Genomic DNA, 17,781 nt, shown 5'->3' with positions numbered 1-17,781 from the left:
TCAATGTTAGCTCACCGAAAGTTCTTTGTCAAAGATATCAAGATTTGCTTTATTGGGAAGCTGTTGTTCAAAACATGACCATGTCGTTTAATTTTCGACTAGGCGAGATCACAACCCTTAAAGGTCGCTGCGACATGGATACAGTAACCATGACTGAATTGAAGCAAGTTTTGAAGGAGCAAGAAGATCACATCGACCAGTTAGAGGCGTGTAATGGCGATCTAAGGCTTGGCCGCGATCATGTCGAAAAGCGTTTGAAGGGCGTTCGCGAAGAACTCGAGGAAGCACAGAAAAATCTCCAGGGACTTGAAAATGAGATAGCTCATAATGCTGATGTCTTGAAGGAGAAAAGGAAATGTTGGACAAGAAACTTATTCAAAACTTTAGTAGAATGCTTGAGGCGAAAGAAGAGGTTAGTAAATTGTACGTTTAGATTTTCTTTCTGTGCGATGTTTTATTCATGCTGCATACGCACAAGATTGTCAAAACTCTTTGTTCTTGTTATTTTTATTGATAATTGTGCTTATTGCAGTTTGAAAGTGAGGACACATTTATTCTTATTCTTATGTCACCAATGAGGCCAGGCTTAAACTCTTTAGTTGCATTGTCGCAGATCTGCAGCGATCGCCAGAGGCGTAACTAGAACGTTAATTGTGTGTGGGGTGCACATTCATATATTCCGTTGTCCCTACTGATAAATTAAATTGAATTTCAAAAGAAATCTGTCGGGCGAAACTGACTATAAGAATATTTACCCCTCATTTTACGTTCTAGTTTAGCCTCTGTCAATCGCCAATGCAGGTAAGAAAATTCGCCACGATGTAACACGATATCACGAATTTGATAAATGTTATCCATATAAAGCGTTTCTGTATTTGTATCGTGTAAGTGACTTGAATCTGAAGATGACTACCGCTAAGGTTTTCAAAACGTCAGTCAACATCAACACCAATGGTCCTTCTCAGGACTCTGGACGATCTACATCCGCAAAGAAGTAATGAGTGAGACGTGGTTGTCTATTTATTCACGAGGTTTTAATGGTTTGCTTTTGTGTTCTCGCCCGTAAAAATCGTTAAAAACACTCCTGATCGTGTTAATAAATTTTTTATTTCAATGTTAGCTCATCGAGAGTTCTTTGTCAAAGAATTCAAGATTTGCTTCATTGGGAAGTTGTTGTTGTTCAAAACATGACCATGTCGTTTAATTTTCGACTAGGCGAGATCACAACCCTTAAAGGTCGCTGCGACATGGATACAGTAACCATGACTGAATTGAAGCAAGTTTTGAAGGAGCAAGAAGATCACATCGACCAGTTAGAGGCGTGTAATGGCGATCTAAGGCTTGGCCGCGATCATGTCGAAAAGCGTTTGAAGGGCGTTCGCGAAGAACTCGAGGAAGCACAGAAAAATCTCCAGGGACTTGAAAATGAGATAGCTCATAATGCTGATGTCTTGAAGGAGAAAAAGGAAATGTTGGATGTGCACAAGAAACTTATTCAAAACTTTAGTAGAATGCTTGAGGCGAAAGAAGAGGTTAGTAAATTGTACGTTTAGATTTTCTCTATTCTGTGCGATGTTTTATTCATGTTGCATACGCACAAGATTGTCAAACTCTTTGTTCTTGTTATTTTATTGATAATTGTGCTTATTGCAGTTTGAAAGTGAGGACACATTTATTCTTATTCTTATGTCACCAATGAGGCCAGGCTTAAACTCTTTTAGTTGCATTGTCGCAGATCTGCAGCGATCGCCAGAGGCGTAACTAGAACGTTAATTGTGTGGGTGTGCACATTCATATATTCCGTTGTACCTACTGATAAATTAAATTGAATTTCAAAAGAAATCTGTCGGGCGAAACTGACTATAAGAATATTTACCCTCATTTTACGTTCTAGTTTAGCCTCTGTCAATCGCGAAAGCAGGTAAGAAAATTCGCCACGATGTAACACGATATCACGAATTTGATAAATGTTATCCATATAAAGCGTTTCTGTATTTGTATCGTGTAAGTGACTTGATTCTGAAGATGACTACCGGTAAGGTTTTCAAAACGTCAGTCAACATCAACACCAATGGTCCTTCTCAGGACTCTGGACGATCTACATCCGCAAAGAAGTAATGAGTGAGACGTGGTTGTCTATTTATTCACGAGGTTTTAATGGTTTGCTTTTGTGTTCTCGCCCGTAAAAATCGTTAAAAACACTCCTGATCGTGTTAATAAATTTTTTATTTCAATGTTAGCTCATCGAGAGTTCTTTGTCAAAGAATTCAAGATTTGCTTCATTGGGAAGTTGTTGTTGTTCAAAACATGACCATGTCGTTTAATTTTCGACTAGGCGAGATCACAACCCTTAAAGGTCGCTGCGACATGGATACAGTAACCATGACTGAATTGAAGCAAGTTTTGAAGGAGCAAGAAGATCACATCGACCAGTTAGAGGCGTGTAATGGCGATCTAAGGCTTGGCCGCGATCATGTCGAAAAGCGTTTGAAGGGCGTTCGCGAAGAACTCGAGGAAGCACAGAAAATCTCCAGGGACTTGAAAATGAGATAGCTCATAATGCTGATGTCTTGAAGGAGAAAAGGAAATGTTGGATGTGCACAAGAAACTTATTCAAAACTTTAGTAGAATGCTTGAGGCGAAAGAAGAGGTTAGTAAATTGTACGTTTAGATTTTCTATTCTGTGCGATGTTTTATTCATGTTGCATACGCACAAGATTGTCAAACTCTTTGTTCTTGTTATTTTATTGATAATTGTGCTTATTGCAGTTTGAAAGTGAGGACACATTTATTCTTATTCTTATGTCACCAATGAGGCCAGGCTTAAACTCTTTTGTTGCGCAGATCTGCAGCGATCGCCAGAGGCGTAACTAGAACGTTAATTGTGTGTGTGGTGTGCACATTCATATATTCCGTTGTCCCTACTGATAAATTAAATTGAATTTCAAAAGAAATCTGTCGGGCGAAACTGACTATAAGAATATTTACCCCTCATTTTACGTTCTAGTTTAGCCTCTGTCAATCGCGAAAGCAGGTAAGAAAATTCGCCACGATGTAACACGATATCACGAATTTGATAAATGTTATCCATATAAAGCGTTTCTGTATTTGTATCGTGTAAGTGACTTGATTCTGAAGATGACTACCGGTAAGGTTTTCAAAACGTCAGTCAACATCAACACCAATGGTCCTTCTCAGGACTCTGGACGATCTACATCTGCAAAGAAGTAATGAGTGAGACGTGGTTGTCTATTTATTCACGAGGTTTTAATGGTTTGCTTTTGTGTTCTCGCCCGTAAAAATCGTTAAAAACACTCCTGATCGTGTTAATAAATTTTTTATTTCAATGTTAGCTCATCGAGAGTTCTTTGTCAAAGAATTCAAGATTTGCTTGATTGGGAAGCTGTTGTTGTTCAAAACATGACCATGTCGTTTAATTTTCGACTAGGCGAGATCACAACCCTTAAAGGTCGCTGCGACATGGATACAGTAACCATGACTGAATTGAAGCAAGTTTTGAAGGAGCAAGAAGATCACATCGACCAGTTAGAGGCGTGTAATGGCGATCTAAGGCTTGGCCACGATCATGTCGAAAAGCGTTTGAAGGGCGTTTGCGAAGAACTCGAGGAAGCACAGAAAAATCTCCAGGGACTTGAAAATGAGATAGCTCATAATGCTGATGTCTTGAAGGAGAAAAAGGAAATGTTGGAAGTGCACAAGAAACTTATTCAAAACTTTAGTAGAATGCTTGAGGCGAAAGAAGAGGTTAGTAAATTGTACGTTTAGATTTTCTCTATTCTGTGCGATGTTTTATTCATGCTGCATACGCACAAGATTGTCAAAACTCTTTGTTCTTGTTATTTTTATTGATAATTGTGCTTATTGCAGTTTGAAAGTGAGGACACATTTATTCTTATTCTTATGTCACCAATAAGGCCAGGCTTAAACTCTTTCAGTTGCATTGTCGCAGATCTGCAGCGATCGCCAGAGGTGTAACTAGAACGTTAATTGTGTGTGGGGGTGTGCACATTCATATATTCCGTTGTCCCTACTGATAAATTAAATTGAATTTCAAAAGAAATCTGTCGGGCGAAACTGACTATAAGAATATTTACCCCTCATTTTACGTTCTAGTTTAGCCTCTGTCAATCGCGAAAGCAGGTAAGAAAATTCGCCACGATGCAACACGATATCACGAATTTAATAAATGTTATCCATATAAAGCGTTTCTGTATTTGTATCGTGTAAGTGACTGGATTCTGAAGATGACTACCGCTAAGGTTTTCAAAACGTCAGTCAACATCAACACCAATGGTCCTTCTCAGGACTCTGGACGATTTACATCCGCAAAGAAGTAATGAGTGAGACGTGGTTGTCTATTTATTCACGAGGTTTTAATGGTTTGCTTTTGTGTTCTCGCCCGTAAAAATCGTTAAAAACATTCCTGATCGTGCTAATAAATTTTTTATTTCAATGTTAGCTCATCAAGAGTTCTTTGTCAAAGAATTCAAGATTTGCTTCATTGGGAAGTTGTTGTTGTTCAAAACATGACCATGTCGTTTAATTTTCGACTAGGCGAGATCACAACCCTTAAAGGTCGCTGCGACATGGATACAGTAACCATGACTGAATTGAAGCAAGTTTTGAAGGAGCAAGAAGATCACATCGACCAGTTAGAGGCGTGTAATGGCGATCTAAGGCTTGGCCGCGATCATGTCGAAAAGCGTTTGAAGGGCGTTCGCGAAGAACTCGAGGAAGCACAGAAAAATCTCCAGGGACTTGAAAATGAGATAGCTCATAATGCTGATGTCTTGAAGGAGAAAAAGGAAATGTTGGATGTGCACAAGAAACTTATTCAAAACTTTAGTAGAATGCTTGAGGCGAAAGAAGAGGTTAGTAAATTGTACGTTTAGATTTTCTCTATTCTGTGCGATGTTTTATTCATGTTGCATACGCACAAGATTGTCAAACTCTTTGTTCTTGTTATTTTTATTGATAATTGTGCTTATTGCAGTTTGAAAGTGAGGACACATTTATTCTTATTCTTATGTCACCAATGAGGCCAGGCTTAAACTCTTTTAGTTGCATTGTCGCAGATCTGCAGCGATCGCCAGAGGCGTAACTAGAACGTTAATTGTGTGTGGGGGTGTGCACATTCATATATTCCGTTGTCCCTACTGATAAATTAAATTGAATTTCAAAAGAAATCTGTCGTGCGAAACTGACTATAAGAATATTTACCCCTCATTTTACGTTCTAGTTTAGCCTCTGTCAATTGCGAAAGCAGGTAAGAAAATTCGCCACGATGTAACACGATATCACGAATTTGATAAATGTTATCCATATAAAGCGTTTCTGTATTTGTATCGTGTAAGTGACTTGAATCTGAAGATGACTACCGCTAAGGTTTTCAAAACGTCAGTCAACATCAACACCAATGGTCCTACTCAGGACTCTGGACGATCTACATCCGCAAAGAAGTAATGAGTGAGACGTGGTTGTCTATTTATTCACGAGGTTTTAATGGTTTGCTTTTGTGTTCTCGCCCGTAAAAATCGTTAAAAACACTCCTGATCGTGCTAATAAATTTTTTATTTCAATGTTAGCTCATCAAGAGTTCTTTGTCAAAGAATTCAAGATTTGCTTCATTGGGAAGTTGTTGTTGTTCAAAACATGACCATGTCGTTTAATTTTCGACTAGGCGAGATCACAACCCTTAAAGGTCGCTGCGACATGGATACAGTAACCATGACTGAATTGAAGCAAGTTTTGAAGGAGCAAGAAGATCACATCGACCAGTTAGAGGCGTGTAATGGCGATCTAAGGCTTGGCCACGATCATGTGGAAAAGCGTTTGAAGGGCGTTTGCGAAGAACTCGAGGAAGCACAGAAAAATCTCCAGGGACTTGAAAATGAGATAGCTCATAATGCTGATGTCTTGAAGGAGAAAAAGGAAATGTTGGAAGTGCACAAGAAACTTATTCAAAACTTTAGTAGAAAGTTTCGCACAATCTGCGCGAAGTGCTGGTTCACTGCTCTCGAAACTTCACTCGAACGATGGGACTGTATTTTGACAATTGTATTTAACACTTGATAGGATATTTACAGTGGTTTGTGCACGATTTATGATACGGAGTTCCAAACGTTGGTTCTTTGCGACACAAATATGTTATTGAAACGTTGAGATTACGGCCAACCGTCAATCTTTAAACTTGAAACTTATTCAAACGCTATCGCCTCCTGCGATACGATTTCCAACTTATCACTTTTGTACGTCTAACAACGTCTGTTTTTCCGAACTCCCGAACCAACGCTTGCAAGCTCTTATTTATATTATAATTATTAGGATATAATTTTTGGGCGTTTGCATGACTTGCACTACGCCATTCCGTTTATAGAGTACCGTCATTACCTACATCCTACCGCAATGCCACATTGGGTAGAAAAAGTGTTCCTAAGTATTTTGAATTTACGTACAGGATTTCCACTGAAACCACAGTTTAATAACTATATACGTATTTTCCTATTTGTCTAGTAATATATGACTTAACATTTTACATAAACATAATATCCGTTATATCTTAGTATCAAAAATATGACACAGTCACACTCTACATAACATAACATGACAATTTACAACACACTCCCCACCTTGATTAGTCCCACTAATCAAGCATATTCTGTGTCTTCCAGACAGAATCAAGAGCAGCAGCTCTTTTGGTCTGCCCGTATTTTCTACCTTCCTTCCTTTCAGTCCTTTCTCTCTCTTCTCGCTCACACTCGCCTTCGTCGTGCTTCAACTCGGTAGGAAAGAGTTTTTGACGGGACGATTAAGGTGAACGACTTTACCGTTCCTAACTAACCGAACCTTAGCGCCTCTAACCACACCATCTTTCCCTACAAACAACTCCTCTATTACACCTGTTTTCCAATTTCCCTTTCACATTATCCTCATAAACAGTCACGACATCTCCCTTTGCACTACCCTATTAGTATTGTCTTTGTCCTGCTATGAAACTCTCTTAAATCAACTAAATACTCTTTCGCCACCTATTCCAGAAATGCATTTTTTCTTACTCAAATACTGATACCGTTTTTACAGTAACCCTCATCAGACTCCTCTTCACCAGACACTTCGTCTGGCATGGACAACAACCTTCTTCCTGTCACCAAATGCGACGGAGTTAGTGGTTCACTACCCACCTCGTCGTACGTGTAAGTCAATGGCCTAGAATTTAATGTTGCTTCGACTTCTACCAGTATTGTCAATAATTCGTCAAATGTCAACCTCGCATTCCTAGTACCTTCTTCAAGCACCTCTTCACTGACCTAACCATCCTTTCAAAAAATCCACCCCACCAGGGAGCTCTTTCTAGATTGAATTTCCACTCTATCCTATTGTTTCCCAAATACCCTTGCATTCTTTCATTTTTATAGAGGTTTTCTAAAGTCTTGACTGTTGCTTTGAACGTTTTGCATTGTCTGACACCATTAATGATGGGGTCCCCCTTCTAGCTGCAAATCGTCTTAGGCATCTCACAAATTCATCCGCAGACAAATCTTTAACTAAGTCTAAATGTAAGGCCCTAGTTACACAACATGAAAATAATGCGATATAAACCTTATCTGTGCCCCCCGGTGCATTCTTCACATATAATGGTCCTGCAAAATCTACCCCTGTTTTCGAAAATGGTTCTGATTGCTCTACTCTAAATGCTGGAAGGTTTGCTTCGCTAGGTCTATTGTATGATTTACCCTCTAATTTCTTGCACACGATACATTTGTTGAGAATCGATTTTACCCTTTGTCTTCCTTGGGGAATCCAAAATCTAGACCTTATCTCAGCCAAAGTAGCCCTTACCCCACTATGATGTACCTTCCTGTGGCTGTGCTCAACTATTAATTCTGTCAATCGACCTTCTTTGGTAGTAAAGTAGGAAATTTTGTTTCCTCTTCCAAATCTGACTCTGCTAGCCTACCCTGACATTTTAACAACCCATCCTTTTCTACTACGTTGAGCTGTACCTCTAACTGCTTAAACTTATCTTCCTTCTTTAACCTGTCCTGTGAAGCCTTTATCCAAAGTCTTTCTGCTTTCTGTAACTCTTGACTCCCTAACTCCGTGAAAGTCAAATCCTCATGCTTCCCTTTGATCCTAGCAATCAAATTCCTGACAAACCGTGCAACCCATGCCGTTACACGAAATAACCTTTCCACCCTACTGTATCTATCTATACAGATAATCTGGTCTATACCAAATTTCTCACTAGCGTCTACTACTAACACAGCCACCTTTCTTTCTTCTTGAACACTCTCCTCGGTCTTACTCACTACAGACTGAGGCCATTCCTGCTCTAGACTGCTCAACCAATTTTGTCCATTCCACCAAATTGAATCCTCTTCTAACTTTGACGCAAACACCCCGCGACTCCCTAAGTCTGCAGGATTTTCTACCCCTGGACAATGCCCCCAGCTTTCCTTACTCGTCAATGATAGTATCTCATTCACTCTATGTCTCACAAACTGCTTCCATTCACCTCTATTCTGAATCCAATACAAAGCAGTGATGCTATCTAACCAATATCTTGACTTCAATTTTCCTACCTGCCCTTCTAAAGCTTTCCCTACTGACTCTACCAATTTAGCTAACATAAGCGCAGACATAAGCTCTAAACGTGGAATCGTCAGTTTCTTAAGGGGTGCAACTCTAGTTTTCGCTGCCAATAATTTTACATGAACGGAAGAGCTTGTGCGACAAACAAAATACACTACTGCGCAATAAGCCTTCTCACTTGCGTCGCCAAATCCATGGAGTTCGCACGACTCGACCCTTTCGATTACCTTACTGTAAACGCATCTATTAATTTTAATTCTTTGAACCCTAACTAAATCCTCAATCCACTCTAAGTATATCTTTGCGTGCTTACCCTCTATTTTGTCATCCCAATCAACCTTATCAACACACAATTGTTGAAACAAAATCTTCATCAAAATAATAACGGCACTAATTAAACCCAACGGATCAAATATCTTTGCTAATGCGCTTAGCAGGCTTCTCTTTGTTAGTTTCGTCTTATCACCTAAGTCTTCTACAAACTTTCGTAGATCAAACGTAAACAGGTCATTGTCACAATCCCAGCCTATACCTAAAACTTTTGCGCAGTCATTGTTATTTAGAGCCCCCAAACTCCATTGTGTGAATGTCTCGTCGTCTGAATCTGTAGTCGTCGTCACTTTGTTTCCGCATTCACGTTGCTCTATAAGCGCTCGCACGTTTCCATCATTCGTAAGCCATTTTCTTAACTTAAACCCGCCTTGGGACATCCTAAATTTCGCTTTCTCGTACAACTCGATTGTTTCCTGTGCACTCTTGCCCCCCGAAACTAGATCATCCACGTAAAACCCCTCATTCAATTTCTGAGCAAGCACTGGATCTGATTCTGCAAATTGCGCAATGTGATGTCTAAGCGTAGCGTTAAGCAGGAAGGGCGATGCATTTAGTCCAAACACTACTCTACAAAACCTATACACTACAACCTCTAAATTACCATTAGTCGCATCTCTCACCCACAAAAATCTCAAATAGTTCCTGTCTGCTTCGTCTACTTCTACGTTCAAAAAGGCTTTCTCAATGTCTCCTACCAAGGCCACTCTGCTCTCCTAAATCTAATTAATATGTCAAACAACAACGGCGTTAGTGGTGGTCCTACATGAAGACAGTCATTCAAAGAAGTCCCTCTCTTACCCTCTTTTGACGATGCGTCATAAACAATTCTCAATTTGGTTGTTTTGGCCTCTTTACGTATTACGGCTTGATGGGAAGGTAATGAACATTTACCCCAGGTTCAGACTCATCTACCCTTTCTATAACACCCGTTTCTAGCTGTTCCTTTATAATTTTATCATATTCTTTCAACAATGATGGCTCACTTGACAACCTCTTTATCTGCCCTTTCATGCGTGCTAAACTATTTGAATAATTTGACGGTAAGTGCTCATGACCCTGTTTCCATGGCAATTTTACTACATATTTTGACCCATTGAACTCTATTTTGTCAAGCAATGCTTCATGCACGTCATTAGTCTCTCTTACTCCAAGCGTTTCTAAATCCCACAATTTACTCACATCCCCATTAATGCTGTCTGCGTTTTGTGTTGCAATCTGTGAAACTAAATTAACGTGTGCGTTTTTCAAGTTCGAGCTCCCTTTCAGTGGACCGCTTATTACCCAACCTAAACAAGTATTGATGGCAACGGGTTCGTCATCCTTGCCCTAATTATCTCACCTTGTTGAAATGCCCAAAGGTTATCCGCACCTATCAAAACATCAACATCTAACGTGTCCTGCTTCAAATTAACGTCTGACAACCACAAATCCTTCAAATGCGAATACTTGTTCTTATCTACCTCAAGATGCTCATTTTTGATCGCGCAAATATGAGGAACTACTAAAGCCTCTACGCGTATTTTACGACCTCCTCGAACTGCCGATACCTCGCACTGAACAACCTCTGTCATTCTACCCTTGTTACTTCCACCACCGAATGTATTAACTTCCAACCATTCTCGCCTAGCAACGTTAAGCTTGGCACACCTCTTCGCGTCACACGTCACAAAGAATTTCTGACTTCCCGAGTCGAAAAGCACTCGCACTCTTGTCTTACCCTTTCCTATAAGTACTCCCTGCGCAGTTTGAAGAGCCACTCTACTTCTAGTACTAACGTGGACATTAGCTACACTAACCTGTCCACTTTCTTCCCGACTATTTCTTTCATCCTTCTGGTTATTATTACTCTTATCACATATGGAAACATGATGACCCTCCCCACATACGCTACGTTTAATACGTGCACGACAATCTTTAGCTAAATGTCCCTTATTTAAACAAATGAAACATCGTTTGAACTTACGAAGAAGTTGCATCCGTTCTTGCCGCCCTGTTACCTTGGTACATTCTTCATGCTTGTGCTCTCCACAGCAGAAAGCACAAAACAATCGGTTGTTTCGGCTGGCAAACAACCCGCTAGCTGTTCCCGGTTCCCGTCGTCTTCTTCGTTGATCTTCTTCTTTCTCTCCGACCGCTAATTTGTGGCATTCCCGCAGCTCCACTTCGGCTTGTAATGCGTCGACAAAATCTTTCATGCCCCACTCTAAGTAGTCTCTTCCCCTGGTAATCGTTAGTTTTAACGAGTCAGGTATCTTTGTCAGAAGATTGGGCACGACTATCTCGCAGTACGTTTCCTCCTTTACACCGAGCGCCTCGAGTCCTCGGTAATTTGTTTCGACCGCGTCGAAGAACTTGCGCAGCCTCGTCGTGTCACTCTCGTTGTACACGGGTTTTAAGTTCATCAAATCATTTACGTGTGCCCTTTGCACCATCACTTTGCTCCCGTACCTCCGTTCTAACACCTTCAGTGCTTCTGTATAGTTAATCGAAGTCAGAGCAAATCCCGAAATTGCTGACTTGGCCGGCTCCTCCACCAGTCCCCTCAGATAGGTGAATTTGTCTACCTCAGACAGTCCGTCATTGTTGTGAATGGAACTTTCGAAAGAGTCCCAGAATTCACGCCAATCTTGTATCTTGCCCGAGAACTTTTTCACCTCTAGTTTAGGCAGCTTCACTCTACAGCGTGCCCCACTGGATACTGTACTTGTCGATGTGTTGGCGAGTTCCTCGTTTCGTTTGTTCGTCTCTATCGTGCTCAGCGCTTCGTTAATTTCGGCCAACGCACCCAGAACTTCGCAGCCGTATTCCGATGAGCTGTCGATATCTGCTGCAATATCGTCATCCTTTTCCAACAAGCTCTGAATCTCATCGTCAACTTCGAAATTGTATCCAATTCTGTACGAGTACAAGCCGCATTTGTTCCAATTCGACTTTCCTTAGTGGCGCATTATCGTTTACCATACTTCTCACCTTGTTCACAACTTTTGTGGCGTACGATTTATGCCCACCTCGACTGTCGCTTTCTTGTCAGCTCTGACATCGTGAACAACCCTTTTTTATCCTATCTATGTGTTCTCGAATTCTGCTACTCTATCCGGCTCGAAGGACCACGTTTCGCACAATCTGCGCGAAGTGCTGGTTCACTGCTCTCGAAACTTCACTCGAACGATGGGACTGTATTTTGACAATTGTATTTAACACTTGATAGGATATTTACAGTGGTTTGTGCACGATTTATGATACGGAGTTCCAAACGTTGGTTCTTTGCGACACAAATATGTTATTGAAACGTTGAGATTACGGCCAACCGTCAATCTTTAAACTTGAAACTTATTCAAACGCTATCGCCTCCTGCGATACGATTTCCAACTTATCACTTTTGTACGTCTAACAACGTCTGTTTTTCCGAACTCCCGAACCAACGCTTGCAAGCTCTTATTTATATTATAATTATTAGGATATAATTTTGGGCGTTTGCATGACTTGCACTACGCCATTCCGTTTATAGAGTACCGTCATTACCTACATCCTACCGCAATGCCACATTGGGTAGAAAAGTGTTCCTAAGTATTTTGAATTTACGTACAGGATTTCCACTGAAACCACAGTTTAATAACTATATACGTATTTTCCTATTTGTCTAGTAATATATGACTTAACATTTTACATAAACATAATATCCGTTATATCTTAGTATCACAAATATGACACAGTCACACTCTACATAACATAACATGACAATTTACAACAGAATGCTTGAGGCGAAAGAAGAGGTTAGTAAATTGTACGTTTAGATTTTCTCTATTCTGTGCGATGTTTTATTCATGCTGCATACGCACAAGATTGTCAAAACTCTTTGTTCTTGTTATTTTTATTGATAATTGTGCTTATTGCAGTTTGAAAGTGAGGACACATTTATTCTTATTCTTATGTCACCAATGAGGCCAGGCTTAAACTCTTTTAGTTGCATTGTCGCAGATCTGCAGCGATCGCCAGAGGCGTAACTAGAACGTTAATTGTGTGTGGGGGTGTGCACATTCATATATTCCGTTGTCCCTACTGATAAATTAAATTGAATTTCAAAAGAAGCCTGTCGGGCGAAACTGACTATAAGAATATTTACCCCTCATTTTACGTTCTAGTTTAGCCTCTGTCAATCGCGAAAGCAGGTAAGAAAATTCGCCACGATGCAACACGATATCACGAATTTCATAAATGTTATCCATATAAAGCGTTTCTGTATTTGTATCGTGTAAGTGACTGGATTCTGAAGATGACTACCGCTAAGGTTTTCAAAACGTCAGTCAACATCAACACCAATGGTCCTTCTCAGGACTCTGGACGATTTACATCCGCAAAGAAGTAATGAGTGAGACGTGGTTGTCTATTTATTCACGAGGTTTTAATGGTTTGCTTTTGTGTTCTCGCCCGTAAAATCGTTAAAAACATTCCTGATCGTGTTAATAAATTTTCATTTCAATGTTAGCTCACCGAAAGTTCTTTGTCAAAGATATCAAGATTTGCTTTATTGGGAAGCTGTTGTTCAAAACATGACCATGTCGTTTAATTTTCGACTAGGCGAGATCACAACCCTTAAAGGTCGCTGCGACATGGATACAGTAACCATGACTGAATTGAAGCAAGTTTTGAAGGAGCAAGAAGATCACATCGACCAGTTAGAGGCGTGTAATGGCGATCTAAGGCTTGGCCGCGATCATGTCGAAAAGCGTTTGAAGGGCGTTCGCGAAGAACTCGAGGAAGCACAGAAAAATCTCCAGGGACTTGAAAATGAGATAGCTCATAATGCTGATGTCTTGAAGGAGAAAAAGGAAATGTTGGAAGTGCACAAGAAACTTATTCAAAACTTTAGTAGAATGCTTGAGGCGAAAGAAGAGGTTAGTAAATTGTACGTTTAGATTTTCTCTTTTCTGTGCGATGTTTTATTCATGCTGCATACGCACAAGATTGTCAAAACTCTTTGTTCTTGTTATTTTATTGATAATTGTGCTTATTGCAGTTTGAAAGTGAGGACACATTTATTCTTATTCTTATGTCACCAATGAGGCCAGGCTTAAACTCTTTTAGTTGCATTGTCGCAGATCTGCAGCGATCGCCAGAGGCGTAACTAGAACGTTAATTGTGTGTGTGGGTGTGCACATTCATATATTCCGTTGTCCCTACTGATAAATTAAATTGAATTTCAAAAGAAATCTGTCGGGCGAAACTGACTATAAGAATATTTACCCCTCATTTTACGTTCTAGTTTAGCCTCTGTCAATCGCGAAAGCAGGTAAGAAAATTCGCCACGATGTAACACGATATCACGAATTTGATAAATGTTATCCATATAAAGCGTTTCTGTATTTGTATCGTGTAAGTGACTTGAATCTGAAGATGACTACCGCTAAGGTTTTCAAAACGTCAGTCAACATCAACACCAATGGTCCTTCTCAGGACTCTGGACGATCTACATCCGCAAAGAAGTAATGAGTGAGACGTGGTTGTCTATTTATTCACGAGGTTTTAATGCTTTGCTTTTGTGTTCTCGCCCGTAAAAATCGTTAAAAACACTCCTGATCGTGCTAATAAATTTTTTATTTCAATGTTAGCTCATCAAGAGTTCTTTGTCAAAGAATTCAAGATTTGCTTCATTGGGAAGTTGTTGTTGTTCAAAACATGACCATGTCGTTTAATTTTCGACTAGGCGCGATCACAACCCTTAAAGGTCGCTGCGACATGGATACAGTAACCATGACTGAATTGAAGCAAGTTTTGAAGGAGCAAGAAGATCACATCGACCAATTAGAGGCGTGTAATGGCGATCTAAGGCTTGGCCACGATCATGTGGAAAAGCGTTTGAAGGGCGTTTGCGAAGAACTCGAGGAAGCACAGAAAAATCTCCAGGGACTTGAAAATGAGATAGCTCATAATGCTGATGTCTTGAAGGAGAAAAAGGAAATGTTGGAAGTGCACAAGAAACTTATTCAAAACTTTAGTAGAATGCTTGAGGCGAAAGAAGAGGTTAGTAAATTGTACGTTTAGATTTTCTCTATTCTGTGCGATGTTTTATTCATGCTGCATACGCACAAGATTGTCAAAACTCTTTGTTCTTGTTATTTTTATTGATAATTGTGCTTATTGCAGTTTGAAAGTGAGGACACATTTATTCTTATTCTTATGTCACCAATGAGGCCAGGCTTAAACTCTTTTAGTTGCATTGTCGCAGATCTGCAGCGATCGCCAGAGGTGTAACTAGAACGTTAATTGTGTGTGGGGGTGTGCACATTCATATATTCCGTTGTACCTACTGATAAATTAAATTGAATTTCAAAAGAAATCTGTCGGGCGAAACTGACTATAAGAATATTTACCCCTCATTTTACGTTCTAGTTTAGCCTCTGTCAATCGCGAAAGCAGGTAAGAAAATTCGCCACGATGCAACACGATATCACGAATTTAATAAATGTTATCCATATAAAGCGTTTCTGTATTTGTATCGTGTAAGTGACTGGATTCTGAAGATGACTACCGCTAAGGTTTTCAAAACGTCAGTCAACATCAACACCAATGGTCCTTCTCAGGACTCTGGACGATTTACATCCGCAAAGAAGTAATGAGTGAGACGTGGTTGTCTATTTATTCACGAGGTTTTAATGGTTTGCTTTTGTGTTCTCGCCCGTAAAAATCGTTAAAAACATTCCTGATCGTGTTAATAAATTTTTCATTTCAATGTTAGCTCACCGAAAGTTCTTTGTCAAAGATATCAAGATTTGCTTTATTGGGAAGCTGTTGTTCAAAACATGACCATATCGTTTAATTTTCGACTAGGCGAGATCACAACCCTTAAAGGTCGCTGCGACATGGATACAGTAACCATGACTGAATCGAAGCAAGTTTTGAAGGAGCAAGAAGATCACATCGACCAGTTAGAGGCGTGTAATGGCGATCTAAGGCTTGGCCACGATCATGTGGAAAAGCGTTTGAAGGGCGTTTGCGAAGAACTCGAGGAAGCACAGAAAAATCTCCAGGGACTTGAAAATGAGATAGCTCATAATGCTGATGTCTTGAAGGAGAAAAAGGAAATGTTGGAAGTGCACAAGAAACTTATTCAAAACTTTAGTAGAATGCTTGAGGCGAAAGAAGAGGTTAGTAAATTGTACGTTTAGATTTTCTCTATTCTGTGCGATGTTTTATTCATGCTGCATACGCACAAGATTGTCAAAACTCTTTGTTCTTGTTATTTTTATTGATAATTGTGCTTATTGCAGTTTGAAAGTGAGGACACATTTATTCTTATTCTTATGTCACCAATGAGGCCAGGCTTAAACTCTTTTAGTTGCATTGTCGCAGATCTGCAGCGATCGCCAGAGGCGTAACTAGAACGTTAATTGTGTGTGGGGGTGTGCACATTCATATATTCCGTTGTACCTACTGATAAATTAAATTGAATTTCAAAAGAAATCTGTCGGGCGAAACTGACTATAAGAATATTTACCCCTCAATTTACGTTCTAGTTTAGCCTCTGTCAATCGCGAAAGCAGGTAAGAAAATTCGCCACGATGTAACACGATATCACGAATTTGATAAATGTTATCCATATAAAGCGTTTCTGTATTTGTATCGTGTAAGTGACTTGATTCTGAAGATGACTACCGCTAAGGTTTTCAAAACGTCCGTCAACATCAACACCAATGGTCCTTCTCAGGACTCTGGACGATCTACATCCGCAAAGAAGTAATGAGTGAGACGTGGTTGTCTATTTATTCACGAGGTTTTAATGCTTTGCTTTTGTGTTCTCGCCCGTAAAAATCGTTAAAAACACTCCTAATCGTGTTAATAAATTTTTTATTTCAATGTTCGCTCATCGAGAGTTCTTTGTCAAAGAATTCAAGATTTGCTTGATTGGGAAGCTGTTGTTGTTCAAAACATGACCATGTCGTTTAATTTTCGACTAGGCGAGATCACAACCCTTAAAGGTCGCTGCGACATGGATACAGTAACCATGACTGAATTGAAGCAAGTTTTGAAGGAGCAAGAAGATCACATCGACCAGTTAGAGGCGTCTAATGGCGATCTAAGGCTTGGCCACGATCATGTGGAAAAGCGTTTGAAGGGCGTTTGCGAAGAACTCGAGGAAGCACAGAAAAATCTCCAGGGACTTGAAAATGAGATAGCTCATAATGCTGATGTCTTGAAGGAGAAAAAAGGAAATGTTGGAAGTGCACAAGAAACTTATTCAAAACTTTAGTAGAATGCTTGAGGCGAAAGAAGAGGTTAGTAAATTGTACGTTTAGATTTTCTCTATTCTGTGCGATGTTTTATTCATGCTGCATACGCACAAGATTGTCAAAACTCTTTGTTCTTGTTATTTTTATTGATAATTGTGCTTATTGCAGTTTGAAAGTGAGGACACATTTATTCTTATTCTTATGTCACCAATGAGGCCAGGCTTAAACTCTTTTAGTTGCATTGTCGCAGATCTGCAGCGATCGCCAGAGGCGTAACTAGAACGTTAATTGTGTGTGGGTGTGCACATTCATATATTCCGTTGTCCCTACTGATAAATTAAATTGAATTTCAAAAGAAATCTGTCGGGCGAAACTGACTATAAGAATATTTACCCCTCATTTTACGTTCTAGTTTAGCCTCTGTCAATCGCGAAAGCAGGTAAGAAAATTCGCCACGATGTAACACGATATCACGAATTTGATAAATGTTATCCATATAAAGCGTTTCTGTATTTGTATCGTGTAAGTGACTTGATTCTGAAGATGACTACCGCTAAGGTTTTCAAAACGTCAGTCAACATCAACACCAATGGTCCTTCTCAGGACT

General features: G+C 39.8%; 5 protein-coding genes across 5 annotated transcripts; 4 read left to right on the top strand and 1 right to left on the bottom strand.

Annotated features, from left to right (window-relative positions):
- Positions 1 to 363: 363 nt before the first annotated feature.
- On the top strand, positions 364 to 2,515 carry LOC124457922. The gene is made up of 3 exons (XM_047008068.1): positions 364 to 412; positions 1,216 to 1,532; positions 2,336 to 2,515. Exons 2-3 carry the CDS (start codon positions 1,248 to 1,250, stop codon positions 2,378 to 2,380), a joined length of 330 nt encoding a protein of 109 aa, XP_046864024.1. The 5' UTR covers positions 364 to 412; positions 1,216 to 1,247; the 3' UTR covers positions 2,381 to 2,515.
- Positions 2,516 to 3,604: 1,089 nt separating this feature from the next.
- Positions 3,605 to 6,164, top strand: LOC124457433. The gene is made up of 3 exons (XM_047007694.1): positions 3,605 to 3,765; positions 4,576 to 4,892; positions 5,702 to 6,164. Exons 2-3 carry the CDS (start codon positions 4,608 to 4,610, stop codon positions 5,744 to 5,746), a joined length of 330 nt encoding a protein of 109 aa, XP_046863650.1. The 5' UTR covers positions 3,605 to 3,765; positions 4,576 to 4,607; the 3' UTR covers positions 5,747 to 6,164.
- A 1,743-nt stretch (positions 6,165 to 7,907) lies between these two features.
- On the bottom strand, positions 7,908 to 11,986 carry LOC124457056. Its single transcript, XM_047007347.1, has 4 exons — positions 11,955 to 11,986; positions 10,286 to 11,841; positions 9,838 to 10,169; positions 7,908 to 9,659 (listed from the first exon to the last, which is right to left on the bottom strand). Exons 1-4 carry the CDS (start codon positions 11,984 to 11,986, stop codon positions 7,908 to 7,910), a joined length of 3,672 nt encoding a protein of 1,223 aa, XP_046863303.1.
- Positions 11,987 to 14,660: 2,674 nt separating this feature from the next.
- LOC124458022 lies at positions 14,661 to 15,831 on the top strand. Its single transcript, XM_047008136.1, has 2 exons — positions 14,661 to 14,967; positions 15,775 to 15,831. The coding sequence occupies exons 1-2, from the start codon at positions 14,683 to 14,685 to the stop codon at positions 15,817 to 15,819; spliced, it is 330 nt and encodes a 109-aa protein (XP_046864092.1). The 5' UTR covers positions 14,661 to 14,682; the 3' UTR covers positions 15,820 to 15,831.
- Positions 15,822 to 17,134, top strand: LOC124457055. Its single transcript, XM_047007346.1, has 2 exons — positions 15,822 to 16,091; positions 16,902 to 17,134. Exons 1-2 carry the CDS (start codon positions 15,822 to 15,824, stop codon positions 16,944 to 16,946), a joined length of 315 nt encoding a protein of 104 aa, XP_046863302.1. The 3' UTR covers positions 16,947 to 17,134.
- The last annotated feature ends 647 nt before the right edge of the window (positions 17,135 to 17,781 follow it).

This window comes from Xenia sp. Carnegie-2017, unplaced genomic scaffold (assembly GCF_021976095.1).
Source record: "Xenia sp. Carnegie-2017 unplaced genomic scaffold, XeniaSp_v1 HiC_scaffold_6, whole genome shotgun sequence".
Classification (NCBI taxonomy): domain Eukaryota; kingdom Metazoa; phylum Cnidaria; class Anthozoa; order Malacalcyonacea; family Xeniidae; genus Xenia; species Xenia sp. Carnegie-2017.
The sequence above is the reverse complement of the archived record's forward strand: the minus strand, read 5'-3'. Positions and strand labels throughout refer to the sequence as shown.

What these genes read in the sequence shown, in the direction of transcription:
- LOC124457922 (XM_047008068.1), top strand. Translation starts at nt 1,248, where the DNA reads ATGGATACAGTAACCATGACTGAATTGAAGCAAGTTTTGAAGGAGCAA. An exon ending in TGCTTGAGGCGAAAGAAGAG is followed by an intron (nt 1,533 to 2,335) that starts GTTAGTAAATTG and finishes ATTTTCGACTAG; the next exon opens with GCGAGATCACAACCCTTAAA.
- LOC124458022 (XM_047008136.1), top strand. Translation starts at nt 14,683, where the DNA reads ATGGATACAGTAACCATGACTGAATTGAAGCAAGTTTTGAAGGAGCAA. An exon ending in TGCTTGAGGCGAAAGAAGAG is followed by an intron (nt 14,968 to 15,774) that starts GTTAGTAAATTG and finishes ATTTTCGACTAG; the next exon opens with GCGAGATCACAACCCTTAAA.
- LOC124457055 (XM_047007346.1), top strand. Translation starts at nt 15,822, where the DNA reads ATGACTGAATCGAAGCAAGTTTTGAAGGAGCAAGAAGATCACATCGAC. An exon ending in TGCTTGAGGCGAAAGAAGAG is followed by an intron (nt 16,092 to 16,901) that starts GTTAGTAAATTG and finishes ATTTTCGACTAG; the next exon opens with GCGAGATCACAACCCTTAAA.
- LOC124457433 (XM_047007694.1), top strand. Translation starts at nt 4,608, where the DNA reads ATGGATACAGTAACCATGACTGAATTGAAGCAAGTTTTGAAGGAGCAA. An exon ending in TGCTTGAGGCGAAAGAAGAG is followed by an intron (nt 4,893 to 5,701) that starts GTTAGTAAATTG and finishes ATTTTCGACTAG; the next exon opens with GCGAGATCACAACCCTTAAA.
- LOC124457056 (XM_047007347.1), bottom strand. Translation starts at nt 11,986, where the DNA reads ATGTCAGAGCTGACAAGAAAGCGACAGTCGAG. An exon ending in CCTTTGGGCATTTCAACAAG is followed by an intron (nt 10,170 to 10,285) that starts GTGAGATAATTA and finishes ACGTTAATTTAG; the next exon opens with TTTCACAGATTGCAACACAA. An exon ending in TAGATGAGTCTGAACCTGGG is followed by an intron (nt 9,660 to 9,837) that starts GTAAATGTTCAT and finishes AATTAGATTTAG; the next exon opens with GAGAGCAGAGTGGCCTTGGT.